This window comes from Pithys albifrons, chromosome 28 (assembly GCF_047495875.1).
Source record: "Pithys albifrons albifrons isolate INPA30051 chromosome 28, PitAlb_v1, whole genome shotgun sequence".
NCBI classification, from domain to species: Eukaryota; Metazoa; Chordata; class Aves; order Passeriformes; family Thamnophilidae; genus Pithys; species Pithys albifrons.
In genome coordinates, this window is record NC_092485.1 from 1433 (window position 1) to 26500 (window position 25068).

The 25068-nt window shown below is 51.5% G+C and overlaps 1 protein-coding gene across 1 annotated transcript; it reads left to right on the forward strand.

Annotated features, from left to right (window-relative positions):
* Window positions 1-1121: 1121 nt before the first annotated feature.
* Window positions 1122-24329, forward strand: LOC139683584 (choline/ethanolaminephosphotransferase 1-like; the record flags this gene model as incomplete). The annotated part of the gene is made up of 7 exons (XM_071578872.1): window positions 1122-1389; window positions 2288-2429; window positions 14550-14634; window positions 18715-18846; window positions 20731-20889; window positions 22183-22308; window positions 23433-24329. Coding segments are annotated over 7 exons (1050 nt in total), but the record flags the coding sequence as incomplete, so codon positions are not given.
* Between the last annotated feature and the right edge of the window lie 739 nt (window positions 24330-25068).

The window sequence follows — 25068 nt, forward strand, 5'->3', positions numbered from 1 at the left end:
GAGGGGCAGGGTGGGTGGGTTGGGCTGCCCTGGGCTTTGTGAGGGGCTGCAAACTGAGCTACTCAAAAATGGCCATTTCTGAAAGGAAACAGCTGCTCAAAAATGCCCATTTCTGAAAGTTATGGTGAGGATTCTCTCCATGTTTGCATTAGAGGGGTAACAAATGTTCTCCAAACAAAGATGCTGCAGGATGGGGGTGTTTCCCAGCTGGCAGCTGGAATTTGCCCTTGGTTTGTGGGATTGGGACACAGTTGTACAACAGCCACACACAGAGTGTTATTTACAGTTTGTCATTATTGATCTGCTGCTAAACCAGCACCAAGATGGGCCCCTTGTCCCCAGCAGCTCTGCTGGCAGGACACTGCTCTGATAGTGCAGATTCTCCTGAGCAACTTGGTGTTTCTGCTCCAGCATTCCAGGTGTTGGAGCAGCTTTCAGTGCTGTGATGGAGGAAGCAGATTAAAAATCCAGATTTCTGTTCTAACCCTCAGTACACCAAAGCAGATTCTGGTACTCAAATCAAGTGGGAAGGTTTCAGGGCTGGAAGTTTTGGGGTTTCTGAATCACTTAACCCATATCTGAGGAGGGGTTTGCTGCACACACTTTGCACATGGAGAGCTGGAGTTGTTTCCTGCATCCTTCCTCAGCAGGGGCTGTGGCTCAGCATTCCAGGCTGGAATTCTGGCACTGGGCAGGGGGAGCTCAGGGTCTGACACAGCCAGACATTTTGGGGGCTGAAAGTTTTGGGGTTTCTAAATCACTTAACCCCTATTTGATGAGGATTTCACTGCACACACTTTGCACATGGAATGTTTTCCAGCTGCACAGAGCAGTTCCTGCCTGAGAGCAGGGGCTGTGGTTCAGCATTCCAGGCTGGAATTCTGGCACTGGGGAGGGGGAGCTCAGGGTCTGACACAGCCAGACATTTTGGGGGCTGAAAGTTTTGGGTTTCTGAATCAACCTGTGTTTGAGGGGGATTTCACTGCACACACTTTGCACATGGAATGTTTTCCAGCTGCACAGAGCAGGTTCCTGCCTCAGAGCCTGAGCTGTGGTTCAGCATTCCAGGCTGGAATTCTGGCACTGCTGTCCTGGCATTCCACCCTTCCTGTCCCTGCCAGGCCCGGCTGCTGAGGGAAGGAGCTGCTGTGCCAGGCTGTGGGCTGGGGCAGCTGCAGGATTTGCTGGGGCAGAGTTTTCAAGCAGGTTTCACATCCTCCTTTCCTTCCCTTTCCTTTCAGGCCCCTCCCTGGGCATACATTGCCTGTGCCTGTGGCCTCTTCATCTACCAGTCCCTGGATGCAATAGATGGCAAACAAGCCAGGAGGACAAACAGCAGCACTCCCCTGGGGGAGCTCTTTGATCATGGCTGTGATTCCCTGTCCACAGGTATTGCTGGCACTTTTAACTGAACTCTCAGCATTAAGTGGCTCTTATTTCAGGGGCTATCCAAGAAAAAGCTCTTTTTTACTGAGCACAGGACAGCTGATAGTGCTGAAAGGATCACTTTTCAGCTAAGAAACTCACCTTTCTTTGCACAGACAGGGCTCTGGGGCAGCTGGATGAGTCCTTTTGGGTTACACTGAGACCCAAATTAAGCATGTGACTAACTGAACCTTTGGTGTGGTGCTTTATCAGTCTGGCTCTACAATATTTCCTGTCAGAAGCTGTCAGAGTGCTCTGTTGTGTTAAATTGGCTCTGTAGGCAGAGTGGGGCAATTCAAGTGTGATTGAACTTTAAACATCAAACCCACCCAGAGCAGCTCCAGAGGTTACTGAGCCAGCCTGGAGTTCAGCAAAAAAATCCTGGAATCATGGAATATTTGGATAAAAGGTTCCACAGGGATCACAGGCTCCAGTTCCTGAAATCCTGGAGCTCTCAAGCTTTAAGGTTTTAGGAATTGTTGATCAGACCTGTGCATGGAAAGGTGGAGGGTGGGTGTGTTTTGGATCCTGAATGGCACACCTTGGGTTTTCTAAGCCAGGAACTGGGGGGATTATCCAGCAAATGTTGGATAGAGGAGAAGCCCCCAAAGGTGCTGCAGGTGCCCAGATCATTCCATGGGATTAGACATGAGGTGGAACCAAACTGGAGGAGCCCCAGAGCCCTTGAGGACTCTGCTGCTGGCTCAGACATGCATTTGCCAGTGTGTTTTATTGAATAGAAGTGCAGTGTTTGTGCAGTGACCCCCAGGACACCTCCCCATGTGTAGCTTTGCTTCTGCTGAGCATCTTTACCCGCCCTGCCACGTGCCCCTTTCACTGTGTGCCTGATTCTCTCCTGCAGTCTTTGTGGTTTTGGGCACTTGTATTGCTGTGCAGCTGGGCACCAACCCTGACTGGATGTTCTTTTGTTGTTTTGCTGGGACCTTCATGTTTTACTGCGCTCACTGGCAGACCTACGTCTCGGGAACGCTGCGCTTCGGCCTGTGAGTACCCCCTGCCCGGGCACCCCTGGGGATCAGGGCACCCCCCTGGGGCTCACCCCACCCCCTGCACCCCCTGGGGGCTCAGCCCATCCCCCTGGGGGCTCACCCCATCCCCTGCAGCCCCCTGGGGGCTCAGCCCACCCCCTGCACCCCCTGGGGGCTCAGCCCACCCCCCTGGGGCTCAGCCCACCCCCTGCACCCCCTGGGGGCTCAGGGCACCCCCCTGGGGGCTCAGCCCACCCGCTGCACCCCCTGGGGGCTCAGCCCACCCCCTTGGGGCTCACCCAACCCCCTGCACCCCCTGGGGGCTCAGCCCACCCCCCTGGGGGCTCAGCCCACCCCCTGCCTGCTGGGGGAACCTCAGGGCACCCCCCTGGGGGCTCAGCTCACCCCCTGCAGCCCCCTGGGGGCTCAGCACACCCCCCTGGAGGCTCAGCCCACCCCCTGCCTGCTGGGGGAACCTCAGGGCACCCCCCTGGGGGCTCAGCCCACCCCCTGCACCCCCCTGGGGGCTCAGCCCATCCCCTGCACCCCCTGGGGCTCAGCCCACCCCCTGCCACCCCTGGGGGCTCAGCCCATCCCCTGCACCCCCTGGGGCTCAGCCCACCCCCTGCCACCCCTGGGGGCTCAGCCCACCACCTGCACCCCCCTGGGGTTCAGCTCACCCCCTGCACCCCCCTGGGGGCTCCAGGCACCTCGTGAGGGCTGGAAGTGTTTGTGGGGGCACTGGTGACACTGGGGGGTGTCACCAGCACTGGGTGGGCCTGGGAAATCACCGTGTAACAAGGTGGGCTCTGCAGCTGCTGGAACAGTGAGGGGAGCACCATGGAGAGCTCAGAAAACAGCTTGTCTTTATCAACAAGAGTGACCCAATAGCAGGAACCCAAAGAGAAGGGAGGGACAGAAGGAGGGAGACCAAAGCAATGACCCGAACGTGTCAGCACCCACTGACCAAAGAGTGACTCACCTGAGGTTGTCTGACCAGCTCAGGACACTCCTGTAGGAGCACAAGTGCTGTGGGGAGAGGCTGAGGGAGCTGGGGGTGTTTAGCCTGGAGAAGAGGAGGCTCAGAGGTGACCTCAGCACTGTCTGGAACTCCCTGAAGGGAAGTTCTGGCCAGGTGGGGGTTGGTCTCTTCTCCCAGGCACTCAGCAATAGGACAAGGGGGCACGATGGGCTCAAGCTCTGCCAGGGGAAATTGAAGTTGCAGATCAGGAAAAATTCTTTGCAGAGAGAGTGCTCAGGCGTTGGAATGGGCTGCCCAGAGAGGGGGTGGATTCCCCATCCCTGGAGGTTTTTCAGCTGAGCTTGGCCATGGCACTGAGTGCCATGATCTGGTAAAGGGACTGGAGTTGGACCAAGGGTTGGACTTGATGGTCTTGGAGAACTTTTCCAACCCAATCCATTCTGTGATTCTATGGATGTGGCACTGAGTGAGAATCCACCACATCTTGATCCAACCCCACTGTGATCACCAGCCCAGGGCACTCCATGCCCAGCCCTAACCCTGACCCACTCCGTGCCCTGGGCTGGTGATCACAGTGGGGTTGGATCAAGGGTTGAACTTGCTGATCTCAGAGGACTTTTCCAACCCAATCAATTCTATGATTCTGTGATTCCCTCAAGGGCAGGAGCTGCAGCCTCCAGGCATTGGCACACAGCATTGTCCCTGCTGGCTTTTTTGGGGAAAAACCACCAACCCCAAGAGCAGGAGCCCTCTCACCTTTATTTGAGCCTGCTGGTGACATCTACCCAGGGAGGTGTGGCCACCATGCCCCAGCAAGAAGGTTTTTTTTAAGGTTCTGCTCTCTCTCTTCCTCCTTGCTCCCCCCCACAGCTCCCCTCCAAAGCCTGTCAACCAGTAGAAGAGACTCAAGTAACTCTAGTTTATACAAACTCTGCCTTCAAGGACAAAACTTTCACTGTCTCAGCTTCTCTTTCCCAGAACTGGGCAGGAAAAGGATAAATCTTTTCACAGGTGGCATTAGCAAAAACACAGACCAAAATGTCAACAGTTTTCATTCCCGACACAAACCTTTTGTGCTGGGTGTTCATGAGGAGCTTTTGGTGTGATTTGGAGCTGAATAAACCCTGGGAAGTACCTGCTGTGGCATCCCAGGCAAGGGTGGGGTGGTCAGATGGTGGCCAGGCTGGTGTGAGCACTCAGGGAAAGTTAATCTTGACTGTTAACCAGGAATTATTTACCATTTACTATTCACTGTAACTCCATGGTTGATGCTGTGCCTCCAACTGGAAGTCCTGAATGCCTTTTATGTCAGTGTAGAGCTGTGGGTCTGTTAATAATGGGATGAGATTCCAGTGCCAAGGAAGGGAGGGGCTGGAATCCATTCCCTGCTGGGGGAGGTGGGACACAAACACGGGGATTCTCTCACCTCAGTGGGGAAATAATTCATTTTGTGACGAGGATTCACTCCCTGTTTCTGTCCAGAAGGGTAACAAATGTTCTCCAAACAAAGATGCTGCAGGATGGGGGTGTTTCCCAGCTGGCAGCTGGAATTTGCCCTTGGTTTGTGGGATTGGGACACAGTTGTACAACAGCCACACACAGAGTGTTATTTACAGTTTGTCATTATTGATCTGCTGCTAAACCAGCACCAAGATGGGCCCCTTGTCCCCAGCAGCTCTGCTGGCAGGACACTGCTCTGATAGTGCAGATTCTCCTGAGCAACTTGGTGTTTCTGCTCCAGCATTCCAGGTGTTGGAGCAGCTTTCAGTGCTGTGATGGAGGAAGCAGATTAAAAATCCAGATTTCTGTTCTAACCCTCAGTACACCAAAGCAGATTGACTGAAAATATCCCATTCTGGTACTTAAATCTTTAAATAAGGCCCCTGGCTCCAGGTTTCTGCTGGTTTAGGGTCTCCCTTTCTTGCTGTACCAAAGGTCTGAATGCTTTTAATTCCCTTTGAACTTCCCAGGGCTCTGGTTATCAAAGATTCCTGGTTGTTGATCCCAGAACACAAACCCCCCAACCTTTTGGCTTCCCTGGGACTTGACTCTTGGGAGGGTGTGGGGTTTGGGGCAGCATTTGGTGGCAGATCAGGCTGTTCTGGGGGGCTTTATTGTCTGAAAATGTGATGCTCCATCAAATGCAGGTAATTTAGAGCAGGAAATGAGCACTCAAAGTGGGTGTCATTATTATAAATCCCACAGCTCTGGGTAATAAACACATTTATTCTTCCTTTGCCCTGTGCCATCAGGTTAATGATCTGCCAGGAGCTGATATTCATTTTAATGGCAAAAAACCTGAGGATATTTATCCAGTGAAATGATTCTCGCTGTTTAATGATACTTTTTAATGAAGCTTTCATTTCACTAATCTAAAACTGAAACAACAGGTATTTTATCAACCTTTTCTTTATGTTCAGCAGCTCCTGAGTGAGTGGAATTGGAGAGGGCTGGGGGAGGGAGCCGAAAGATCTTTGTGCTCTGTGTTTCTGTGCAGAAAATCCCTTGGAAGTGACTTTTTAGGGAATGTGGCAGCATTTCTGACAGGGTTTCAGAGAGCCCCAGTTTATCACCTCCTGTATTTTTGGTGGGATTCCACCAAGGAATTGTGTTCCAGTGCAGAGGGAACTGGGGAAGGGACCTGGGGAAGAGCAGAGGGTGCTGAAGGGGTGTCAGCCCTGCCCCAGCCCAGGCCTGGAATGGGACATGTGGGAAAGCCCTGGAAAATCAGGGAAAGACAAATTACTGTGGGAGAAATATGGGCTGGAGGAACAGGGGCTGGGAAGGGTCTGGAGCAGCAGGAGGGGCTGAGGGAGCTGGGGGGGCTCAGCTGGGGAAAAGGAGGCTCAGGGGGGACCTTCTCCCTCTCCAGGATTCCCTGCCAGGAGGGGCAGCCAGGGGGGGGTCGGGCTGTGCCCCAGAAGAGGGACAGGAGGAGGGAACGGCCTCAGGCTGGGCCAGGGCAGGGGCAGGGGGGACAGGGGGGAATTCCTGCCTGGAAAGGGTGGGCAGGCCCTGGCACAGCTGCCCAGGGAGGGTTGGAGTGCCCAGCCCTGGAGGTGCCCAAAAAACACCTGGATGTGGCACTTGGGAACATGGTCAGGGTGGTGGCGAGTTGATGGTTGAACTCATCACTCTGTGTGATCTCAGAGGGCTTTTCCAACCTCAGCCATTCCATGATTCCCTCTGCCCCGAGGCTGAGCAGAGCTCAGACCCTGCAGAGGAGGAGCAAATGGGATCCCTCCTGTAAAATTCCCACAGAATTCTGCAGGTGGAGGAGGAAAACTCCTTAGTTGTGCCCTATGGCTGAATCCATCCCCTGTGCTGGTTCTTTCCCCCCATCTTTTCCCCCGGGCTACTCCAGGATTTGGGATAATCCCTGGGGTTGATCTGGCTAATAAAACGATCCCCTAATTTAATTAGATCCTGGCAGGCAACGAGCCCTTCCCAAAGCAGCTCATTTGGTTGAGCAGCTCCACTCCAAAGCCAGAGGTCAGTGTTGCCTCAGAATTCCCGGGAGGAAGCAGGAGAGGGCTCCAAGGCAGGAAAAGCCACTCCGACAATCCCAGCAGGGCTGGACTGGGTTTCAAACCAACCCCCTGAGGTGGGAACGGGCTGGGAAAGAGCAGAACTCACAGCAGGGCTGAGGAAACACCGAGGGGATCCTGAACTGCAGGAAGGAGTTCAGTGGTGAGGCCCAAACAGTGATTCAGGTCTGGTTTCCTGCCAGAAACTGCTTTGGGTGGACTCAGTCCTGTCTGGGGCAGTTCAGGGTGGGTTTGATCCTGTCCTGGGGCAGCTCAGGGTGGGCTCAGTCCTGTCTGGGGCAGCTCAGGGTGGGCTCAGTCCTGTCCTGGGGCAGCTCAGGGTGGGCTCAGTCCTGCCGTGGGGCAGCTCAGGGTGGGCTCAGTCCTGTCTGGGGCAGCTCAGGGTGGGCTCAGTCCTGTCTGGGGCAGCTCAGGGTGGGCTCAGTCCTGTCTGGGGCAGCTCAGGGTGGGCTCAGTCCTGTCCTGGGGCAGCTCAGGGTGGGCTCAGTCCTGCCCTGGGGCAGCTCAGGGTGGGCTCAGTCCTGTCCTGGGGCAGCTCAGGGTGGGCTCAGTCCTGCCCTGGGGCAGCTCAGGGTGGGCTCAGTCCTGTCTGGGGCAGTTCAGGGTGGGCTCAGTCCTGTCTGGGGCAGCTCAGGGTGGGCTCAGTCCTGTCTGGGGCAGTTCATGGTGGGCTCAGTCCTGTCCTGGGGCAGCTCAGGGTGGGCTCAGTTCTGCCCTGGGGCAGTTCAGGGTGGGCTCAGTCCTGCCGTGGGGCAGCTCAGGGTGGGCTCAGTCCTGCCCTGGGGCAGTTCAGGGTAGGCTCAGTCTTGCCCTGGGGCAGTTCAGGGTGGGCTCAGTCCTGCCCTGGGGCAGTTCAGGGTGGGCTCAGTCCTGCCCTGGGGCAGTTCAGGGTGGGCTCAGTCCTGCCCTGGGGCAGTTCAGGGTGGGCTCAGTCTTGCCCTGGGGCAGCTGGGCCATCACTGGGGCACCTCAGCTTTGGAAACAGGGAATTGTCTCCTGCACATCCCATAAATCAAAGCCCTGGGGGGCTCCCCCCATCCTGGTGGTGCTTTGGGAACCCACTGCACAAACCAGTGGTGGGGAATAAGGGGCACAGATCCTGCTGGGAATTTCCCTGGTGCCCAGGTGGGATGGCCAGCTCTGGTTCTTCTCAATCCAACCTTTTCCCACGTGGATGCAGGAGGGCACCTGCCCCAGGTGAGGCTTCAGGGGCTGTGGGGGGGTTTGCAGCCCCCAGGGCAGAGCAGGCCCTGACCCACAGCCAGGGCAGTTTGGGGCTGGAGCCTCCACCCTGGCAGGGCTGAACTGGAGCCTGCAGGGCAGCTGGAATCATGGAATTCTGGGATGGACCCTGAAGGTTATCCCACCCCATCCCTGGGCAGGGGCACCTCCCACAGCTTAGGGGGCTCGAAGTTTATCCAGCCTGGCCCTGAGCACTGCCAGGACTGGGGCATCCTCTGGGAATTCCAGCCCAGCCCCTCCCCTCCCTTCCCAGCCAGCAATTCCTTCCCAGTCTCCCCCCTCTCCCTGCCCTCTGGCACTGGGAGGCCATTCCCCCTTGTCCAACGTGGGTGCTGGCTGTGCCACATCTTATTTTGGGTGCTCAGGGGGCCCTGGGCACTTCCAGGGGTGCCCCAGAGACCTGAGGGTGCTGCTTCCCAGCATTTCCCTGGCAGTTCCTGCATTACTGGGTGCATTCCCACCCTTGTTAATGGAAATACAGGAATCTGGTGACAGCAGCAATTAGAGAGGTGTCTTTATCTGTAAATTCACACCCACAGTGAGATGGAAATGAGTTTCCAGGGATGCCCCACTAAGGCTTGTCCTGGATCTGAGGGGAAGAACCAGTTCCCACCCCCTTCACACAAGTGAAAAGTTCAAAATGTGCCTTTGCTGTTTGAATAATCCCAGAGAAAGGGCAGGAATTGTGGCTGCTGCCCAGGACAGGAGCAGGGCTGGAGAATCTGGGCCAACATTCCATGAGCACAAAGGGCTGGGCCAGGTCAAGGTTGCTTTAGGTCTGCTGAGCCCTCTCCCCTTTCCTGCCCCTGAGTTGGAAAGGAGGGATTAGGGAATGAGGCTGGACTTCAGGAAGCTGCTGGAACAACCTCCCTCTGCAGCCTCTGGCAGAGCAGGAGTTGGTGCTTTGTCCTGGAGAGGCAATTCCCACAGGGATGGAAACCCTCCAAGGCTGGAGGAGGAGCACATGGAGTGGTCTGTCTTGGAGAGACAATTCCCACAGGGATGGGAACCCTCCAGGCTCCCTCCAGGGAGTTTGTGTTCCTTGGAGCAGCCCCAGGACTGAGCACTGAGATCAGACAGGAATCCCCTCCTTGGAGGCCTCCAAGCTTTCCATCTCTGGGGTTTTTTTCCAGAACTCCTGGAAGAGCTTCAGCACTGGCCCAGCACCATGTGGCACTGCTGGGAGTGATGCCAACGTGCCCACACTCTCCTCCTCCTCCTGCCCCCTCCCACGAGCCCCTTCACAGCATTTCAAACCAATGGTCACACAGAGATGCTGCTGATTTTCCTCTTTAATCCCTCAAGTTCTCACTGCTCTGGGGAATAAATTCCTTGAGGCTGTTTCCCAGCTGGGACAATTCTGACCCACCCTGGTGAGCAGCAGAAGGGAAACCATCAAATCAAACCCAGGAACAAACAGGGCCAGAAACCACTTTGTGGGGGGGATTTCTCCTCCTGCATTCCCTGCAACACCAATTACTGCATTTATAGCTGTGTATTTTTGGGTAATTAACCTCAAACTGCTGAGCCCCAGAGACCTGAGGTGGTTCCTGCCCCAGCTCTGCCACTGGCACCTCTCCTGGTGCCTTTCCCAGTCAGGTGTCACCTTTGGGTGCCACCCTGTGTGTGTCCCAGCACACTCTGACAGGAAAAGGAGCTCACTTGGTCTGATCCCACTTGGAAATCTTTTCCCTGGAGTGAAAATGCACATTTTTAACACTTTTTAAGGGTTGAGGGATGTGTCTTGGCTCTGTTTGCTACAAAACAGTTGTCGTATTTTCTCATCCCTTTCTGTTGGGGGCAAATAAATGTGCAGAGGATGGAGTGTGGTCACCCTGTGGCATTTCTGTCCAGGAGCCACAGGGCAGGGATGTGGCACCTCCCCTGGCCCTCCCAGTGTCAGACTGGCATAAAATCCACATTTCTGCTCCACTAAACCCTCAGGCACATCCCCAGAGGAACAACCCAGACCTTCAGTGCCGTTGGAGACACAGGGGCTGGAGTGTATTTGCTTTGCTATTCTTCATTAGAATTATTTTATTCCCATTTTATTATTATTTTATTCCCATTATTCCATTTTGCCCCCTCAGTTTTGCTCCTGTGTTGGGATCAAACTTTAAACTGCAGAAGCTCCTGATGGAGATTTAAATGTATAAAACACTCAGTGGGTGCCAATATTTGTGTTAATTCTTTAATTCCCCCTGTCTCTCCCAGTGTTAAATTGGAATAAAATCCACATTTCTGCTCCACTGAAACCTCAGGCACATCCCCAGAGGAACAACCCAGACCTTCAGTGCCATTGGAGACACAGGGGCTGGAGTGTATTTGCTGTGTTATTCTTTATCAGAATTATTTTATTTCCATTTTATTATAATTATTTTATTCCCAGTGAGGAATTCCATTCTGTCCTCTCAATTTTGCTCCTGTGTTGGGGTCAAACTTTAAATTTCAGGAGCTGCTGATGGAGATTTAACTGCACAAACCACTCTGTGGGTGCCAATATTTGTATTAATTCATGAACTCCCCCCTCGTCCCATCCCAGACCGGGATCAAATCCCCATTTCTGCTCCACCAAACCCTCACAATATTTTTCCAATATTGTTTCCCCCAGCCCGACCTGCTGGACACACAAATCTGATTTCAAGGCCCCTCCTGGTCCGTGCCCAGAGCCCGGCGGGGCTGTGGGAGCAGCTCTGGGGGTGGGAATGAAGAAACTGGGAATTTGTGCTGCCCTTTCCATCCTTTCCCACCAGAAACAGGAAGGTTTGGCCTTTCCAGGGAATTCTGTGCTGGGGAATAATCTGGGAAGCCCCAGGAGGGGTTAAAAATGCCTGTTCTGGGGCCACAGTCTGTGCTGGGGTTTCCTTTCCTGCTGCTCTCTGGTTTAGTCTGGGGTTTTATTTTTAGGGTTATTTTATTTTATTTTTATATTTTTTAATATTTTTTATTCTCATTTTTATTCTTTTTTTTATCCCCCTCTTTATTCCCTTTCCTATTCTCTTCTTTACTTTATTCTTTATTTTATTCTTTGCTTTTTTCTTTATTTTATTCTTTGCTTTATTCTTTGCTTTATTCTTTATTCTTTATTTTTAGGTTATTTTACTTTTTTTAGGTTAGTTTTAGTTTTTTTTTAAATACTGTTTATGTGGGTGAATTTCCCTCCCCAAAAAATACTGTCATTAAAAGTGAGTTAAGTTGGATTCCTTTAAATATCTTGGGATTATTACTGATTATTATTATCATTATTATATTTTATTTTATGTTCACTATTATTAGCAGCAGTATTTTAGATGATTATTATTACTATTTTTACTATTAATAGTTTTACTATTCTAGTTGTATGTTAGATTATTATTATTACTTTTACTATCAATATTTTTATTATTTTTTATTTTAGATTATTATTATTACTATTATTATTTTTACTATTATTATTTACTATTACTATTATTATTAAGATTATTATTTAGATAATTATTTTAGATTATTATTATTTAGATTATAACATTTAGGTTATTCTTTAGAGTATTATTTAGATTATTAAGATTATTATTTTAGATTATTATTGGATTATTAGGCTGCACTTTTCCTTGAAATATTCCCATGAAATCCCAGGACTGTCCCCAGCTGATCCCATGAAATCCCAGGATTTCAAGCCATCCATGAAAGATCCTCTGCTGAGGAACTCTGGGAATGGTGCCAGGAAAGGGTCACTTGGCCAACAGTCCTGCAGGGGAAGGAAAAGCTCCATCAGCATTCCAGGCTGTGGTGGAACCACCAGGACTGCCCAGGGAGTCTCCTGGGAGAGGAAAGAGCCATAAAATCCTGGAGCAGGGAATTGTTCCGTGCTCTGGAGTCTCTCACGGGTTGTGGGGAGGGGGCACCTCAAATCCTGGATGGAAGGGAATGGTTTGCCCTGCCTGAGGAGGGCTGGGATGGAGCAGAGGGGCAGCAGGTGGGAAGGTCCTGGAGCTGTTGGAGATGTCCCTGTGCAGGTGGTGCCACCTTGGAAGAGGATTGGCCATCCCAGGATTGTTTTGGAGCTGCAGTGCCGGGGGTGAGCCAGGCAGGGATTGCCATGGAATCATGGAATGGGTTGGGATGGAGGGACCTCAAATCCCACCCATCCCACCCCATCCCTGGGCAGAGACCCTTCCCCCAGCCCAGGGGGCTCCAGGTTTATCCAGCCTGGCCTTGGGCACTGCCAGGGCTGGGGCATCCTCTGGGAATTCCAGCCCAGCCCCTCCCCACCCTCCCAGCCAGCAATTCCTTCCCCATCTCCCCCCTCTCCCTGCCCTCTGGCAGTGGGAAGCCATTCCCTGGGGCCTGGCCCTCCAGCCCTTGGCCCCAGTCCCTCTCCAGCTCTCCTGGAGCCCCTTCAGGCCCTGCCAGGGGCTCTCAGGTGTCCCTGGAGCCTTCCCTTCTCCAGGGGAACATTCCCAGCTCTCCCAGCCTGGCTCCAGAATCCTGGAATGTCACGAGTGTTGGGTGGGAAGGAACCTCAAAGCTCATCCCATCCCACCCCACCCCATCCCAGTTTGCAGGAGGGTTTGGGGGTGTGGTTGGACCTGGGGCTGGGCCGGGAATGTTTCAAGCTGAGCTGGGGGAGCATTTTTGGGAGGCTGTTCCGGGCTCAGAGGGTGTTGGTGGCTCTGATGGATAATACAGGTTAGGAATATAAAATACAGAGTGTAGCTTTATTTTTACAGGGATTTTTACATACTTTTCATATTTTATATTACTAATTTATTTAGTATATCTTATATAGTATATTTAATATATATTACATTACATCATGTATCTTATATCTTACACATTTATATATTATGTAGCAAGTCCATTCTTTGTTTTGTAATAATTTTTCTTCCATTATTTTTTCTATTTCTCTATATTTTTCTATTTATTATTATCCCACAATATTATTATTTTCATATTTAATCTTTATTACTTATTATTTATTCATTATCATGTTGTTATTTCATTATCATTATTTTATTATTTCTTATTATTTTCTTATCTATTTAATGGATTATATAGTTACATATTATACATTTATATATTCTAGTCATATATTATATATAACTTATTGTATTTATGTATGTAGAAAATTGCAAGTTTTATATATAATATATATAAAGTGTACAAAATATATAACATTGTAGATATATGTAAAGTACAGCAAATATATAACCTATATACTTTATTAAAATATATATAATAGTTATATAAACTATATAACCCATTGTATCTATATCTTATATAATAACCAGGAAGTCCTTCCTCTTTGTTTCATATTTTTTCTTCTGTTATTTTTCTATTTCTTTATATTTTTCTATTTATTTTTATTCCATGTCATTATTTATTCTTTTTTTTTTGCTGTTTAATCTTTATTATTTATTTCTTCATTATTTTTGCTTCTGAGTCTTTATAATTTATTATTTATTCCTTCATTATTATTTTCCTATTGACTCTTTATGATTTATTCATTATTTTCCATTTTCTTAATTCTTATTATTTCTTTCTTATTATTTTTTCATTTGTTTTATTACAATTTATTACTATTTATTCCTCCTCTTCCTCCTTCCCACTCTCCAGGACTTTGTGTTCCCATCCCCAAATATTCCCATGAAAATAGGGTGGGAATCCCAACATGAACACCCACAATAATAAATCCTTTTCTTTTTTTTGCTGAGGAAGGTCCAAACCGACTCCTCACTCCTTCCCTGGGCAGCAAAAATCCAACTTTTCCTCTGGATAAACCACATTTATTTTAATTGCACCATGAAATAAAACCAACCACTCTGGAAACAGCAAATTCCCTTCAAAACTCCAAAGGGATTGTGCCTGAAATAAATCAAACTACAGCCCCAAATCCTGGAAATCCCTATTTCCCCCCAGAAGTCCACAGGGATTATTGTGCCTGACATAACCCAAACCATCAGCCCAAATTCCTGGAAATCCTGATTTCCTACCGAAATTCCGCAGGGATTGTGCCTGAAATAACCCAACCCCAAATTCCTGGAAATCCTGATTTTCCTGATTTCCTACCGAAATTCCGCAGGGATTGTGCCTGAAATAACCCAACCCCAAATTCCTGGAAATCCTGATTTCCTACCGAAATTCCGCAGGGATTGTGCCTGAAATAACCCAACCCCAAATTCCTGGAAATCCTGATTTCCCCCCGAAATTCCGCAGGGATTAATTGTGCCTGACATAACCCCAACCCCCTGGAATTCCCGATCCCCCCGAATCCCGCCGGGATTGTTGGCTGTGCCGGCCGCGCTGCGGTGCCGAGCGGACGCGGTGCCACCCGGCGTTAATTGCCGTTAATTGCGCTAATTATTGTGTGTGTTGCCCCCGCAGGATCGACGTGACGGAGGTGCAGCTGTTCATCATGGCCATGCACGCTCTGGCCGCGGCCGCGGGCGCTGCGCTCTGGCAGGCGAGGGTGAGCCCGGGCGGGTTATCCCTCCCCATTCCCGTCCTGAGCCCGATCCTGGACCATTCCGGGACACTCCTCATCCTGAGCCCGAGCCCGAGCCCGAGCCCGAGCCCTGTCCTGATCCTGAGCACCAGCCCAATCCTGATCCCGATCCTGGACCATTCCGGGACACTCCTCATCCTGAGCCTGATCCCCATCCCAATCCCGATCCCCAGCCCCAGCCCCAGCCCAGACCGTTCTGAGACACTCCCTGGTTTATCCTCCCGAGCCCCATCCCCATCCTGAGCCACATCCCAGTCGTGGTTCCCATCATGATCCTGATCCCCAGCCCAATCCTGATCCTGATCCCCACCCTGGACTGCCCCAAGACACTCCCTGGTTTATCCTCCCGATCCCATCCCGGTCCTGCTCCCGAGCCCCATCCCCATCCCAATCCCCATCCTGGACCATTCCAGGACACTCCCCATCCCAAGCCCGGACAATTCTGAGGACACTCCCCATCCCAAACCACTCCGGGAGCGCTCCCTGGTTAATCCTCCCGATCCCAGACCATTCTGGGACACTCCCTGGTTTATCCTCCCCATCCCAAACCACTCCAGGACACTCCCCATCCCGAACCACTCTGGGACACTCCCTGGTTTATCCTCCCAATCCCAGACCATTCTGGGACACTCCCTGGTTTATCCTCCCCATCCCAAACCACTCCGGGCACACTCCTGATCCCGAACTCCTCCGGGCATATTTCCTATCCCGGACCATTCCAGGACACTCCCCACCCCGAACCACTCTGGGACACTCCCCGGTTTATCCTCCCAATCCCAGAGCATTCCAGGACACTCCCTGGTTTATCCTCCCAATCCCAGAGCATTCCAGGACACTCCCCGGTTTATCCTCCCAATCCCAGAGCATTCCAGGACACTCCCTGGTTTATCCTCCCAATCCCAGACCATTCCAGGACACTCCCTGGTTTATCCTCCCAATCCCAGACCATTCCAGGACACTCCCTGGTTTATCCTCCCAATCCCAGAGCATTCCAGGACACTCCTGGTCTGGACAATTCTGGACATGCTCCCTCCCCCTGTCCCGGGAACTGGGGAGCCAACAGTGACTGACAAGTGCCCCAAACCCGTGGCAATTCCAGGGGAATTCCAGGGCAATCCTGGGAAAACCTCCCTGCATGGGGCGCCTTAAATTGGGATGGGGAAATGGGGAAACCCTTGGAACCCTCAGGGGAGGATTTGGCTCAGAGTTATTTGGAGGGGGGACCAAATTGGTACTTTTTTCCCTGTTAAAACGAGATTAAATTATATTTATTTTTTATATATTTAAATCTATATTTATATATAGATTTTTATCTCTATTTATATATAAAAATCTATATATATCTACATTTGTATCTATATATATTTATATGAGATTTGGGGCTTGGGGTTTGGGATCTGGGATTTGCTCCAGGGTTGGGGGGGAACAATGGGAAATATTTCAGGGCTTTGCACTGAAACATTCCACTTTTTCCTGGGAAAATCAAAACCCTCAGGGAGGAGAAAAGGCAGAACTGTGTGTTTTGGGAGGTGTTGCTTTAATTCCTTCACTTTTATCCCCTAAAAATGGTGTCCCTGTCCTGGCTCCCTCCTTTGTATCCCTGGAAATTCCCTTTGAGGCTCTTCCTGAGCTCCTGGAGCTGGAGAATTCCCAAGGGATGGGCAGTTTGGCTCGAGGTGGGATCCCTGGAAGTCAAGTGAGCAAGTTTAATACATCAGTTATACTTTATATCATATATATTGATTTATTTCCTTGCTGGAAGCAACACAAGTCCTGCAATTCCTGGGATTTTCTGCCACAGCATTATCTAGAGCACAGAAAATCCAGGGATGTGCATGGAGCTGGGATCTGACCCCCTGGAAGGTGGAGTTGCTCCTGGAATCCCTCCCAGGATCCCAATTCCCAGGTGGGATGGGAAGGACTCCCGGGATCCCAATTCCCAGCTGGGACAGGAAGGACTCCCAGGATCCCCATTCCCAGGTGGGATAGGAAGGACTCCCGGGATCCCAAATCCCACCTGGGCTCTGTGGGTTTGTGGTCTCTTCAGCTCCAGCTGGGATTTTTCCTGCCTCTTTCCTAAAAATTTCTGTTTTCCAATCCCACTCAAACCAAACTCTGGTGGCTCCACCTCTGGAATCCTGATGTGGATTTCCTGGGAGAGAATCCTGGACTTGCCTCAACTGAGAATCCTCCAACCACCCCCAGCTCTGCCTTTGCCTCTGCCACAGCTCCCAGTGGATGTGCCTGGATTGTCCCAAGGCATTTTGAATTTTATTTTTTTGTTTTATTTTATTTCTGGTTTTTTATTTTCAATTTTTATTTTCATTTGATTTCTTATCTTTATTTTTCTATTATTTTTGTGTTGTTTTATTATTTTGTTTTATTTTTATTTAATTTTTATTTTTTACTTTATTTCTATTTTTCTTTTTTGTTTTTTTCCAATTTTTCTTCTTATTTTATATTTCATTGTAGTTCTTATTTTATCTTTGTTTTTTATTTTCTATTTTATTTCTGTGATGTTTTTCTTTTCTTTTTCTTTTTTACTTTATTTCTATTTTTCTTTCCTCTTTTTTGTTTTCTCCTCAATTTTAATTTTCATTTTTATTTTATTTTCATTTTATTTTTATTTTTTACTTTATTTCTATTTTTCTTTTCTATTTTCTTTACAATTTTTATTTTCATTTTTATTTAATTGTATTTCTCATTTTATCTTTTTTATTTTCTATTAATTTTTGTGTCGTTTTCTTTTCTACTTTATTTTTAATTTTCTTTTTCTTACTATTTTTTACTTTATTTCCATTTTTCTTTTATTTTCTTTCCAACTTTTATTTCCACTTTTATTTTACGTTTCATTTTATTTCTTTATTTAGTTTTTATTTTCTATTATTTTTGTGTTGGTTTCATTTTATTTTCTATTTTATATTTCATTTCAATTTTTTTATTATTTTTTACTTTATTTTTCTGTTCTCTTTTTTCTTTTCAGTTTTTCTTTTCATTTTTATTTTATGTTTCATTTTATTTCTTTATTTTTATTTTCTATTATTTTTGTGTTGATTTTATTTTATTTTTTATTTCATTTTATTTTTTATTTCATTTTAATTTCAGTTACTTTTTTCGGTTACTTGCCAGGGATCACATCCATGTTCCTGAGCCCTTCCCTTTCCCAGGGATCACATCCATGTTCCTGAGCCCTTCCCTTTCCCAGGGATCACATCCATGTTCCTGAGCCCTTCCCTTTCCCAGGGATCACATCCAGGTTCCTGAGCCCTTCCCTTTCCCAGGGATCACATCCATGTTCCTGAGCCCTTCCCTTTCCCAGGGATCACATCCATGTTCCTGAGCCCTTCCCTTTCCCAGGGATCACATCCAGGTTCCTGAGCCCTTCCCTTCCCTTTCCCAGGGATCACATCCAGGTTCCTGAGCCCTTCCCTTTCCCAGGGATCACATCCAGGTTCCTGAGCCCTTCCCTTTCCCAGGGATCACATCCAGGTTCCTGAGCCCTTCCCTTCCCTTTCCCAGGGATCATATCCAGGTTCCTGAGCCCTTCCCTTCCCTTTCCCAGGGATCATATCCAGGTTCCTGAGCCCTTCCCTTTCCCAGGGATCACATCCAGGTTCCTGAGCCCTTCCCTTTCCCAGGGATCAGATCCAGGTTCCTGAGCCCTTCCCTTTCCCAGGGATCATATCCAGGTTCCTGAGCCCTTCCCTTTCCCAGGGATCACATCCAGGTTCTTTATCTGACCCTTCCTGTGGTTCTTGCTCTGCCCTCACTGCTCTTGCTGCACGTGGGAGTTTCAAACCAGCTCCAGGGGCATTTCCAGCAAATTCCTGCTTTCTGTCCCTTCTGGTGGCTCTTGGAGGATAAACATGACTTTGTGGGAAGCTTGAGGGAAGGATTATTGGAAAATTGGGAATTTCAGTCTCTATGTAACAGAGAGAAGCAAACCCAGTGTCACAAAGTGGAGTGTTTTGAGTACCCTGGGAATGCTGACCCAGCCCCAGTTCCTCTGGGCAGTGTTTTAATTGTCATCTCTCTGCCCTGCAGATCCCAATCCTGAATATCCAGGTGAAGATTTTCCCAGCTCTCTGCACCGTGGCCGGGACCATCTTCTCCTGTACCAACTACTTTGGGGTCATCTTCACGGGAGGGGTCGGCAAGAACGGCTCCACCATCGCTGTGAGTTCCTTCCTGTTCTTCCCTCCCCTTCCCTCCCCTTCCCTCCCCTTCCCTCCCCTTCCCTCCCCTTCCCTCCCCTTCCCTCCCCTTCCCTCCCCTTCCCTCCCCTCCCTGCCCCCCTCCCTGCCCCCCTCCCTGCCCCCCTCCCTGCCCCCCTCCCTGCCCCTCCCTGCCCCTCCCTGCCCCCCTCCCTGCCCCCCTCCCTGCCCCCCTCCCTGCTCCTCCCTGCCCCTCCCTGCCCCCTCCCTGCCCCCTCCCTGCCCCCCTCCCTGCCCCCCTCCCTGCCCCTCCCTGCCCCTCCCTGCCCCCCTCCCTGCCCCCCTCCCTGCCCCCCTCCCTGCTCCTCCCTGCCCCCCTCCCTGCCCCCCTCCCTGCCCCCCTCCCTGCCCCCCTCCCTGCCCCCCTTCCTCCCCCTCCCTGCCCCCCTCCCTGCCCCTCCCTGCCCCCCTCCCTTCCCCTCCCTGCCCCTTCCCAGCTCCTCCTGGTGATTTATGGAACAAATTCCCTGCTCCAGGGGAAATACCTTCCTGCCAGTTCCTTGGAAAAACCAAGGGAATGTTGTGTGTGTGAGAAGAGTGGATTTGGGAGTCAGAGCTTAAAATTGGGGGTTAAAATTGCTCCCAGTACTTGGGTGTGAGTCAGTGACATAAAGCAGGTTTTACAAATGCAACTCCCCAGAGGAGCTCAGAGACAGATCCAATGTAAAAATCCAATCAGAAGGAGATTTTTAACTGAGTTTTGATCCTTTTAAAAGATGTGTATTAATATTTATTGTCAGTGGGGAAAAGTGAGTTGAGGTTTCTGCACAAACACCTGGTGATTTTGCTGCCTGAAATGGCATTTTCCCCCAACACCTCAGAGTTTCCACCCCACTCTCAGCTGCTGCTTCACCCTTTGGTGGTACCAGCATTGAGAAAGACACATTTTCAATCACAGAATGGATTGGGTTGGAAGAGACCTCCCAGATCATCAAGTCCAACCCTTGGTCCAACTCCAGTCCCTTTACCAGATCATGGCACTCAATGCCACGGCCAAGCTCAGCTGAAAAACCTCCAGGGATGGAGAATCCACCCCCTCTCTGGGCAGCCCATTCCAATCCCTGAGCACTCTCTCTGTGAAGAATTTCTTCCTGATATCTAACCCAAACCTCCCCTGGCAGAGCTCAAGCTGTGCACTCTTGTTCTGCTCCCTGGGAGAAGGGACCAACCCCCACCTGGCTACAATCCCCTGTCAGGGAGTTCCAGACAGTGCTGAGGTCACCTCTGAGCCTCCTCTTCTCCAGGCTGAACACCCCCAGCTCCCTCAGCCTCTCCCCACAGCACTTGTGCTCCAGTCCCTTCTCAGCCTCCTTGCTCTTCTCAGCTGGGTTGGAAGAGACCTCTGAGATCAAGTCCAACCCTTGATCCAACCCCACTGTGATCACCAGCCCAGGGCACGGAGTGATCACAGTGGGGTTGGATCAAGACATGGTGGATTCTCACAGTGGGGTTTGGATCAAGACATGGTGGATTCTCACAGTAGGGTTGGATCAAGACATGGTGGATTCTCACAGTAGGGTTGGATCAAGACATGGTGGATTCTCACAGTAGGGTTGGATCAAGACATGGTGGATTCTCACAGTAGGGTTGGATCAAGACCTGGTGGATTTTCTGTCCCTGGAGGTGTTTCAGAGGACACTCAGTGCCACAGCCAGTCCCTTCTCCAGCCTCATTGCTCTTCTCTGGCCCCGCTCCAGCCCCTCGATCTCTCTCCTGAACTGAGGGGCCCAGAACTGAACACAAAATCTCCCTGTGATACTTTTATTTTTACCCCCCCAGTGTGAGGGGCTCTTTGGGCTTTCTTTGCTCTGTGCTTTGTTAACCCCAATTCCCCCTCTCCCTGCAGGGAACGAGTGTCCTCTCCCCGTTCCTGCACATCGGCTCAGTCATCGCTCTGGCTGCCATGATCTACAAGAAATCAGCAGTGCAGCTCTTCGAGAGGCACCCCTGCCTTTACATCCTCACCTTTGGCTTTGTGTCTGCCAAAATAACCAACAAACTCGTGGTAAGTGCTCCACAGCCCTCAGGTTCTCAAACTTGCTGCTTTCCTGGGTGTTCCACTGAGCGATTTGCACCTTTCTGTGCCCCAGGGAGCTGTTTTGGGTGGTTTGGAGGTGCAGCAGAGCCTTTTTCTGCTTGAAAGAGTTCTCAGCTCTGCTCCTCTCACTTTATTCACATTTTTCTGAGGTGTGGAGAGCTGGGGCAGGACAAGGGGGCCTGAAAACCCACTCAGAGCCTGAGAGAGGAAGGGTTGGGAGGAGGAGAGGAGGTGACAGAGCTGCTGAGCTTTGGGACAGTTCGGGAGGCTTTAGGGCAGTTGGGGAGGCCTTGGGGCAGTTGGGGAGGCTTTGGGGCAGTTGGTGAAGCTTTGGGGCAGTTGGTGAAGCTTTGGGGCAGTTGGTGAAGCTTTGGGGCAGTTCTTGAGGCTTTGGGGCAGTTCTTGAAGCTTTGGGGCAGTTGGGGAGGCCTTGGGGCAGTTCTTGAGGCTTTGGGGCAGTTTGGGAGGCCTTGGGGCAGTTCTTGAGGCTTTGGGGCAGTTGGGGAGGCCTTGGCTTAAAGAACTGGAGGGAAATAGGGGTTCTAATTAACCAGGGGCAGATAAATGAGGGCTCAGCAGCTCCTGCCCCAGCCCTGCACGTGGGCGGGTGTTTCACTCCCACAGGGGCTGAGCAGTGTTGGCCACAACTCCTGCTGGAAGGAGCTTGTTCCTTCCCAGGATCAGTTTCCAGCCCATTCCCACCCAGGTGTGGGTTCTGTGCCCGTGGGAAGGTGGAAAGGCCACATTTGGACACGAAAATGTCATCAAATAACAACCAGAGAGCGTTGGTGACCTTATGGAATGAGAAAAAAGAGATAGGAACACCAAGTGTGTCTGACTGTGGAGCTTTAGCTGTACATTTTATTTCCAGGCTCAACTAAACGGGCCCCCATTTCCCTGCTTTGCTCCTGGCAGCAGGAGGAGAAGGTTGTGGGCTGGAAAACGTTTTTCTCCCTGTGCTGCATCCCTTGTTTCTCTGCAAAAAAGCTGTTTCTCTGCAAACCTTTTCCTGCTGGAGCTGCAGGACCTGCTGGAGCTGCAGAACCTCCTCTCCAAACAGCACTGCTTGATACTTTGCAGCAAACTGGAGCTTTTTTGGCTCTGTGTGTTGTGCCACCCCTCCCTGGGCTGGCACAGGGTTTTTCCCTCCAATCTTCCCGGGTTTTCCCTCCAGTCCTACAGCGTTTTCCCTCCAATCCTACAGGATTTTCCCTCCGATCCTCCCGGGTTTTCCCTCCAATTCCCGTTTTTTCCCTGCAGGTGGCACACATGACCAAGAGTGAGATGTTCCTGTACGACACAGCCTTCATCGGCCCCGCCCTGCTCTTCCTTGACCAGTATTTCAACAGCTTCATTGATGAGTACATCGTGCTCTGGATTGCCCTGGTGAGTGGGGGGTAATTAATTCTGTCACTAATTGCTCCCCTGGAGGTGCTGCCGCTGGGAGGGGCTTCAGGAGGGGCTTTGAAGCAGATTCAGTTCCTGGGCTCGGGTGGAGCTGAGTGAGTGCAGTGCCAGTCACGGGAGACACCAGGTGGGGTGGGATGTGGGGACACCTGAGAGCCCCTTGCAGGGCCTGAAGGGGCTCCAGGAGAGCTGGAGAGGGACTGGGGCCAAGGGCTGGAGGGCCAGGCCCCAGGGAATGGCTTCCCACTGCCAGAGGGCAGGGAGAGGGGGGAGATGGGGAAAGAATTGCTGGCTGGGAGGGTGGGGAGGGGCTGGACTGGAATTCCCAGAGAATGCCCCAGCCCTGGGAGTGTCCCCCTGCTCTGAGCACTGTCCCCCCGGTGTCCTCCCTGCTCTGATCTCTGTCCCCAGCTCTAAGCACTGTCGCCCCTGCTCTGCTCCCTGTACCCCTGGTGTCCTCCCTGCTCTGATCTCTGTCCCCTTGGTGTCCGCCAGCTCTGAGCTGTGTCCCCAGCTGACTGCTGCCCCCTCTGTTCCCATCCCCCCGGTGGCCCCCAGCTGACCCCCCGGTGGCCCCAGCTGGCCCCTGTCCCCTCTGTCGCTGTCCCCCAGCAGACCCCTGTCCCCCCCGGTGGCCCCCAGCTGACCCCTGTCCCCCCGGTGGCCCCAGCAGACCCCTGTCCCCCAGCTGACCCCCCGGTGGCCCCAGCTGGCCCCTGTCCCCCCGGTGGCCCCAGCAGACCCCTGTCCCCCAGCTGACCCCCCGGTGGCCCCAGCTGGCCCCTGGCCCCAGCTTGGCCCCTGGCCCCTCTGTCGCTGTCCCCCAGCAGACCCCTGTCCCCCCCGGTGGCCCCAGCAGACCCCTGTCCCCCAGCTGACCCCCCGGTGGCCCCAGCTGGCCCCTGGCCCCAGCTTGGCCCCTGGCCCCTCTGTCGCTGTCCCCCAGCAGACCCCTGTCCCCCCCGGTGGCCCCCAGCTGACCCCTGCCCCCTCTCTGTCGCTGTCCCCCGGTGTCCCCAGCTGGCCCCCCGGTGTCCCCAGCTGGCCCCTGTCCCCTCTGTCGCTGTCCCCCAGCTGACCCTGTCCCTCCGCCCCCACCGCAGGTGCTGTCGCTGCTGGACCTGCTCCGTTACTGTGTCAGTGTGTGCTCGCAGATCGCCGCCCACCTGCACATCCACGTGTTCCGCATCCCGGGCCGGCCCGCGCTCGCCAACCACCATCCCCACCAGCACCACCACTAGGGACGGGGAACGGGATCAGGGACAGGGGACAGCGGGACAGCCGCGGGGACAGCGGGACAGCCGCGCCCCTGCAGGGAGGGCGGGGACACCGCGGGCCCGGCTGAGAACAAGTCCGTTCTAATAATCAATGTTGTCTAACTTTTCTTTGGTCTCAGTAACACTCCTTAACTAGTCCCCTGCCCGGGGGAGTGAATCACGTAGTCAGCTCTCCAGTAGCCGGTTCCCAGCCTGGGAAAGCATGCAGGGATAACGCTCTGTCTGTGTAATTACCTTGATTACAAATTAATCTCTCTGGTGAATGGCTCCCACCGACGACGTTTCCGATGTAGTGTCATCACAGCTGCAAAATGCGACTCGCTTTTGATTTTAACCTCTCATCACTCTTAGTGAAACCCTCGTTTAGTGTCCACTTGAGATTCATTTCCCCCAAAGAGCTGAGCTGGTGAGAGCCCAGAGGGGCCTCAGCCCTGCCTGGGCTGGGGGTTTTGGGGCAAAACAGGCGGTTTTTGGCTGCAAAGGGGGCCGTGGTGCCCAGGGCTCTGCACCCAAGGGCTGCCTGGCATGGAAATGGTGTGGTATCTTTGTTGATTAATTTTATTTTTTTAAATAAACCTTATCAAAAAAAGACTTTATGGCGCCGTTTTCTTCGCTGGGAAAAGACCCTGTGGCAGAAACAGATTCCCCTGGTGGCTTTTTTATGTATAAAATCCAGCAAAGGTTTCCTTTCTGCTCTGAATAAAGGAGAATTCTGAGAGTGAAGCTTGTGCTGAGATGTGTGTCCTGCTCAGGGCTGGGAGGGGCTCACCTGCCAGGGCACTTTTCCAGGGTTTTTTATGGATCACGTGTCATCTCAGGGCCTCCAGGAGCTTCCCCTGCTGGGCAGGGCAGGGAGTTTTGGGGCTTTTTCTGTCACTGTTGTGATCCTGAGGTTTTGAATGTGATGAAGTACAGCAGGGACACTAAATTAGGTTTGATGGGGGGTTTATTTGCTTATTAATGACATTCTATACAAACTACTAAAATCTTTATCCATTGAAATCCTTGATGGAGAACATCAAACACTATTTCAAGGATTTGGCCCAAAGGGTGAGTAGTTACCACTGTTATAAAGTGTTAAAAGCTGCAGTAAAAAATCTCTGTTTTGAGGAGCTTCAGCAGGCACTGGGGGGAAGTTCAGCCCCTGAGCAAAGGCCATGGATTTCTGGGAGCTTCTGGGTGGGGAATACTGGGAATGCCTGGAATGTCAGCCTGGAGCATCTCCCTGAGGGTGGGAAGCAGATCCCTCTGTCCCAGCCTGAGGAGCTCCCAGAGGTCCTGGAGCAGACCCAGTGCACTTCCCGAGCCTGGAATTGCCAAAATTCCCAAATTCTACACCTTCTTTTTGCTGTTTTAACACGAATTGGGTGTTTCTGTCCAGCACATTGGGTGCTGTGCCCCCAGGGGGGTGCCCTGGCTGATGCCCACAGGGGTTTGGGGGCTCATTTCCAAGGAATTGAGG